The following is a 7,441-nucleotide window of genomic DNA, read 5'->3' on the forward strand; positions in this document are numbered from 1 at the left end:
TCAATTTTTATTCCATCAATTCCTGGTGCCTTGTTCTTTGTCACTTCTTTCAATGCATTTTGGACTTCCTTGTTGCTTGTAGGATGACTTTTATTAGATTGTTTCATCTTTTTATGCCTTTGTGGAAAAATGGAACAGCTAGTCTCTTGGAGGACTTCTGGTGTGGTTGTTGTTGTTGTTTTTAAGTGCCATTGAGTTGATTCCGACCCATTGCGACAATGTATAGGGTTTCCAGGGAGCAGCTGACATCCTTGAACCACCAATCTTGCAGTTTAAATGACATTGCAGTCTGACGCATTAGCCCACAGCACCACACCAGGACTCCTTCTGGTGTGGTACTGTGGGTTAATACACTTGGCAGCAAAGTCGGTTTGAACTGCAATGTCGGTGGTTCAAGGATGTCAGCTGCTCCCTGGAAACCCTATATAGGGTTCCTATGGGTTGGAATGGACTTGAAGGCACCTAACAACAACAATAGTCTCTTGCAAGGTTACCATTCTTTGAACCTGAGCAAAGGAAGATGGGGGGAAAATGAAACTTTACATTCAGATTACATATAAATTTCTGTTGAATATTTGTATTCCTTAAATGTTTTTTATAATTTTATAAAGTTGAGGCTTTACTGGTTTACAAATACTTTTATTATTCACCAATATCTTTTTGTGCTCTTCTTTGTTATTGCTTTCAGCTTCATTACTTTTAATTGTTGTTAAGTGTTGCTGAGTTTGACTCAAAGCAACCCTGTATAGGATTTCCAAGGAGCAGCTGGTGAGTTTGAACCACCGACCTTGTGTTTCAAACTGACCTTGCGGTCCAGTGCTTTATCCCACAGTACCACATCATTTACTACTTATGATGTTGTTGTTGTTAAGTTGAGTCGGTTCAGACCCATAGAGACCCTGTATAGGGTTTCCAAGGAGCAGCTGGTGAGCTTGAACCACCGACCTTGCAGTTCAAATGGCTTTGCAATCTGGCGCATTAACCCACAGCACCACACCAGGGCTTCTGTACTACTTTGAATGTTGTTGTTGTTAGTAGTAAATGTTAATTCATAATCTCCCCCCCCTTTTTTTTAAACAAAGCATATTGGTGGTGATTAAGTCCCTTGGAGTCAGTTCCGACTCATAGAGACCCTGAACAGGGTTTCCGAGGCTGTAAATCTTTACGGGAGCAGAAAGCCTCATCTTTCTCCAGCGGAACAGCTGGTAGCTTCGAACTGCCGACCTTGAGAATAGCAGCCCGATTCATAACCATTACGCTACCAGAGCTCCTTACAAAGCATATTAAGAGCAAGGTTATAACAATCACATACAATTATTTCCCAAAAAAGAAAACACTTAGGAATTTTATTTTTAAAAATATATGTACTTTGAATACTGGGGTGGAAAAAGTCAATGTTTTCCCTTTTGTTCTTAATTTATAAATTAAGCTTTAAATGGAAGGAACCCCAATAAAACTTGCATAATTTGCCCTTAAGATTCAGCCAGTCTTTACTATATACTTTTATTTTGTTTATCTAATGTTTCCACTGGAGTCCTGGTGGCACTGCAGGACAAGCACTGGACTGGTAATCACAAGGTTGGCAGTTCAAACCAATCAGCTGCTCATCTGGAGAAAGATGAGACTTTCTGCTTCCATCAAGATTGACAACCTCAGACATGGTTGTTGTTATGTGCCGTCGAGTTGGTTCCGACCCATAACGACCCTTAACAGGGTTTCCGAGGCTGTAAATTATTACGGGAGCAGAAAGCCTCATCTTTCTCCCGCGGAACAGCTGATAATTTCGAACTGCTGACTTTAAGGTTCGCAGCCCGATTCATAACCACTATGCTACCAGAGCTTCAGACAGGGAAACCCTATGAATTTGAATCAACTAAATGACAGTGTGTATGTTTCCAAATACGGTTTTAATTTACTTATTGTTTTTGAGTCCTTCTGAAGAATTTTACTACTGAAAAAGCAAATAATACATGTCAATGTGTTACATTAAATACATTAAATATTACCTAATCTTGTTTGCATATTGTGTCTACTTCTTTGTTAAATTTTAATTAATTATAGGTACAAATACAGATTGTTACTAAAATACACAGTAATTTTAACCTCAATATTCAACACAATAAGGTAGTGTACTGGTGGTGGTTGTTATGTGCCGTGGAGTTGGTTCCGACTCATAGCGACCCTGTACAGGGTTTCTGGGGCTTTAAATCTTTACGGTTGCAACCCGATTCGTAGCCACTACGCTACCAGAATGAAGTGGTTACGAATTGGGCTGCTAACCCAGCAGTTAGAAACTACCAGCTGTTCCGCGGAAGAAAGATAAGGCTTTCTGCTCTGGTAAAGATTTACAGCCTCGGAAACACTGTACAGGGTAGCTATGAGTCGGAACCGAATCCATGACACACCACCACCCCTACCACCATTCAACACAATTCACGTTATCACATACTTTTAAACAAAAAGTTTTAGCAAACTTGTCCCTGGAAAGAATTCTAAATTGTTCCAGTAACTGAATAAACTGGGGTTTCCGGATAAAAGACAGTTATGTTGTACTGTTTACATTTTTAATAAAAAAGTTGTAGGTGCTGTGAGTTACCATTGAGGTGATTTGGACTCACATAATGTTGACTTTTTATATAACATTATTACAAAATAACATTCATAAGCTTAAATCAGAACAACATTCAGCCTTGCATGTCTATTTTCTTTTAAAAAGAGAATAGCAAACAATCTTAGAGTAGAGAACAGAAGAAAATTAAAGAAATTAAAATACAGAAAAAAGCCTGGTGATATTTGTTTTAAGTTGAACAAACAGATATTTGATTGGAGAGTCATCTTTCAAGATATATGGCTGGCTGTTTATTACATTTTCTTCAAATACATTGTCTTCAATGGAAAAAAAATACGTTGTGCACTACTTTGACATTTTATGTCTATAAAAACCACCTAAGGCACTGCTTCTCAAAACAGGCCATATAGTAGAATTTCCAGAGAGTTTTTTTTTTGAAAATTCCAATGCCTGTGTCTTACACTGGGAGATCTGCTTTAATTGACATCAGATAAGGCTTATTCTATCAACTATTTACTGCACCTTGGTAATTAGTCATCTGTATTGGGAACCCTATACAAGGTCTCCATTGGATCAGAACCGACTCCACGGCACTTCACAGCAACAACGTGGTTATTTTAATTTACACATTTCATCAACTATAAGACTGCTTTAGTTAATTAATTAATTTTTTTTAATGAACTGAAATCTGCCCAGCAGTGCTTACTGTGCAGAAAGGTGGCAATGCCTCTTTTGTCTTAATCCATTTTTCTCTCACTTCCTTACTCTTTTTCTCAGAGGACTAAGAAACCGAGGCTACCAGCAGCCGCTACAGCTGCAACAACCGCAGTAGCTGATGATCAGTGAAAAGTACCAGAGAAAGAAACGAACTGCCTCGTTGGCATTTTTCCCACTGAGGATTCATTTACCTTTTTTTTTTTTTTTTTTTTCCCACTGAGGATTCATTTACCTTTTTTTTTTTTTTTTTTAATGTTCTTTCTTTATATGCTGACAAAATTTATAATCTTTTGCAAGAAACAAATAACAAACTTATTACTGAAAAAAAAAAGAAAAAGAAAAGTTTTTCTCTCTCTTTGGGACAAGTCAGAAAATTCTGAAGCGAGCAGAAGCATAGTAAGTTGCTTTCTTTCTTTTAAAGCTACTTCTGGGGAGGGAGAGGCTATTGTAATGGTAAATTTCACTCGGAGAAGAAGAAAAGGCTAATAATCAATCAAAACTGAGGTATTCATTTGAATTTTTACCATTTTCTTGCTGTATTGTAACACGATTTAAATGTTCTCTGGCAAATATACAGAAAAAGATTTTTTTGGTGTATGTGTGAAATACAAACAGTCTTCAGAATGACCTAGAAGATAAATTTTTTCCTAAAGTAGTGGAGCGATATATACCACTGGGGGCTTCAGTGAGACCTGGAATTCCTGGAGGGTTTACACTGAGAAAAGTTCAAATGAAAAATCCTCCGGGCTCAGCATCCTGAAGTTAAGCTCGGAAGAACTTTTTACAGCCAGAAAAAAAACTCCTTTCTTTGGGCGGCGTGCATCATGCAGCGCAGGGTAACTTGTACTACAGATGCGCTGCTTTCCTGAATCAGTTCCAGGCATTTAAAATTTAACTTGAGGGGCCATGCATTGGGCATGATGAGGACTGCGGAGAGCTTCGAGGAGACCAGCCCCACGCTAAACCCTCACGGGACCCCTAAGAGAAGGTACATATATCTGGAAGCATTCCTGCAGGGAGGAGCTCCCTGGGGCTTTACTTTGAAAGGTGGTCTGGAGCATGGAGAGCCATTAATCATCTCTAAGGTATGTTCCCCCACCCCTCAAATTGTCCTTGTTCAATTTGTCTTTTCAACCTTCAAACTTTCGAAAGATTTGTCAAAAATGCAAAATGAGTGTTACTTAATTTGTTGTTTCATACCTTACTGATTATCTGGAAATATTTCTCATGCTTAGTGAGCGAAAGAAAAATGTGTCTAGTTCATTCACGCAATGAAATCCCGGGAAAAATGTGCTTGCTGGATGGATAATCTTCTCTTTTTGTGAATGAAATAGTGTAAAACCCATTGCCACATGATCTTTTCAATTATAAATCAGGTTAAAGGTTAAAACAAGGCTAACATGCTGTGATATTTGTTGATATATACATGCCTTATTTGCATATTTAGACACAACAGTAACACAAATATCAGCTATACCCATTGCCACATGATCTTTTCAGTTATAAATCAGGTTAAAGGTTAAAACAAGGCTAACATGCTGTGATATTTGTTGATATATACATGCCTTATTTGCATATTTAGACACAACAGTAACCAAATATCAGCTATCTCCCTTCAATTGGAAAATATCTAGCATTTAACATTTTAAATTTGTTATTAATTCTGAATAGTTAATGGCATAAATATTCTTTTTTGTTTTTGCGTTTTGCTTTTTTTTTGCCTACTCAGGAGTCTTACATCCATAGTCGGTATAGTTGAAGAGTAAAATACCATTTCTGCCTTTACTATCTATTTTGTTGTTTTTTGTTACTTGCCATTGAGTCAGTTCCAACTCATAGTGACCCTATATAGGGTTTCTGAGGAGCAGCTGGTGGATTTGAACTGCCAGCCTTGCTGTCCAAACCGACAGTACTAGTCCAAATCAGGACTCCCTACTATATATCTGTGCATTTAAAATTCAGTCATTCTGTAACATGCTTCAATTCAATTCATTTATCTTTTGGTATGGATAAATATGCGTATTGGATGGATCCTTTGTGTGTTAAAGTTAGTATTTTTGTGTGTCTCAAGCTACAGAGAGGAACATAACCTGTTATAATATTTGTTTTTGATTTTCAAGATAACATTAAGTTAATACAACAGAGTTTAAATGCCTTTTACACTTACATGTATACTTTACTCAAGAAATTATAATTGAAGAAGAAAATATTTTAGTTTGAGAATAGGAAAAGGATAATTATATATTTCATTTGAGCTCTGTTACCTGTTTAAGGTTGTTTTTCATTTTCCCAAAAGTCTGTATTTGAGGGAGATCAAAGAGGTTCTTAGTGCAGATGAGTCTGTGGGAATTGATTTCAACAGCAAATCAGTCAACAGTGTACAGAACACCACCAATATGTTGCAACATATTTTTTCCCTAGGAAAACAAAAGATAATGCATATAGATATGAGTATCAGTTAGGAAGGCATCCATCTATAAATAATGAAAATCTGCTTTAAAGTGGGCTAGGAAAATGGGGGTTCATTTTTCTATATTACAAGAAATCTGCAGGTAGGCTGTATAGGCAAGAAGCAGCAGTTCAGAAATGGCCTCAAGGCCTCCACTTGTCTCTCCACTCTGACTCTCTTGTGCCATTGATCTTTGTCTTCATGATTGCATGATGGATGCTATAGCTTACGCATTGCATCTTCATTCCTGGCAGGATTTGGTCTTTTTGTTTGGAATGGGCCACTCGCCCCTTTAGATTTTGCTTACGTCTCATTGACCAGTACTGTGCCACATGCCTATCCTTAGACAGTTACTGGTCTAGGAAATGAGATTACCATGACTAATTGAGACCAATAGGATTTATCTTTTGGGGTCTGCAGTAAGAACCTAGGAATCTCAGCCTACTGTTTGAAAAAAATGGGGTTCTGTTTGCAGGAAGAAGGAGGAAATGGCTGCTAGGTAGACAGCTGAGAATGTCTACCACAAACGTAACTATCCCTGCCTTTTGTAAGTCTGATTGTATACTTAATTTGCCTGGCCTTTAATGATAAACATTTTGTAACCATATAGTGCAAGAGAAAGGTGAGGCTTTCTGCTCCTGTAAAGATTTAAAGCCTCAGAAACCCTGTATAGGGTTGCTGTGAACAACAATAACTCCATGTTAAAATACAGTTTATTACCAGACAGATCTAATGCTGCCACAAACCAGCCAGCCAATTTTTTTTTTTTTTTACATTTGACCTTTTAAAACATGTATGTATTTATTTAATTTTCTCCCCACTCCCAAGTAACCATAATAGAATGTTTCTTTCATCAAGAAAGCCTTTCCTTTACTTCTTACAACAGTGGTATCAGACAATATTTGCTCTTGTGTGATTAATTTTGCTCAGCATAATGTCTTCCAGGTTTGCAGATTCATTGTTATTTTTCAGTGTTGCATAGTATTCCATTGCGTGCATCTATCAGTTTGTTTAACCATTCTTCTGTTGATGGCCATTTAAGCCAGCATCTTTAAAGCTTCATATAAACTACAGAATAGGGGTATACAACTATCTATTTTGAGTCCTAGTATGCTGTTGTAGAATAAGCACTAAACTGTTAAGTGCAAAGTTGGCAGTTCAAATCTACCAGCTGCTCCTGAGAAATCCTATATAGAATTGCTATGAGTTGGAACTGAGTTGATGGCACACAAATCCTTCAGATATCTTGTGATATAGAAAAATAAGCCACCATTTTCCTAGGCCACTTTAAAGCAGGTATTTAGAGCTCTGGTAGTGTAGTGGTTACAAATTGGGCTGCGAACCTCAGGGCCTACAGTTTGAAACTACCAGCTGTTCCACAGGAGAAAGATGAGGCTTTCTGCTCCCGTAAAGATTTACAGCCTCGGAAACTCTGTACAGGGTTGCTATGAGTCGGAACTGACTCTACGGTACTTAACAACAACAACAACTACCGTCACTAAGTACTGTCAAGTTGGAATCCTACATGTACAGAGTTTCCAAGGAGCAGCTGGTGAGCTTGAACCACCGGCCTTTGGGTCCAAGCTAACTTTACAATTCAGTGCATTAACCTAGAGCGCCACACCAGGCCTCCCTTTAGTGGACTTGTTGTTGTTGTTGTTAGGTGCCATCGAGTCGGTACCAACTCATAGCGACCTTATGCACAA

At 37.9% G+C, this 7,441-nt stretch overlaps 1 protein-coding gene across 1 annotated transcript in view; it reads left to right on the forward strand.

Moving 5' to 3' along the window:
• Positions 1 to 4,203: 4,203 nt before the first annotated feature.
• SHROOM3 (shroom family member 3) overlaps positions 4,204 to 7,441 on the forward strand; it is a 585,172-nt gene continuing 581,934 nt past the window's right edge. The window contains exon 1 of the mRNA XM_006871583.1: positions 4,204 to 4,371. Coding sequence (XP_006871645.1) covers positions 4,204 to 4,371 — 168 coding nt within the window. The remainder of the gene's footprint in view (positions 4,372 to 7,441) is intronic.

The sequence above is a fragment of the Chrysochloris asiatica genome, unplaced genomic scaffold (genome assembly GCF_000296735.1).
Source record: "Chrysochloris asiatica unplaced genomic scaffold, ChrAsi1.0 scaffold00169, whole genome shotgun sequence".
NCBI classification, from domain to species: domain Eukaryota; kingdom Metazoa; phylum Chordata; class Mammalia; order Afrosoricida; family Chrysochloridae; genus Chrysochloris; species Chrysochloris asiatica.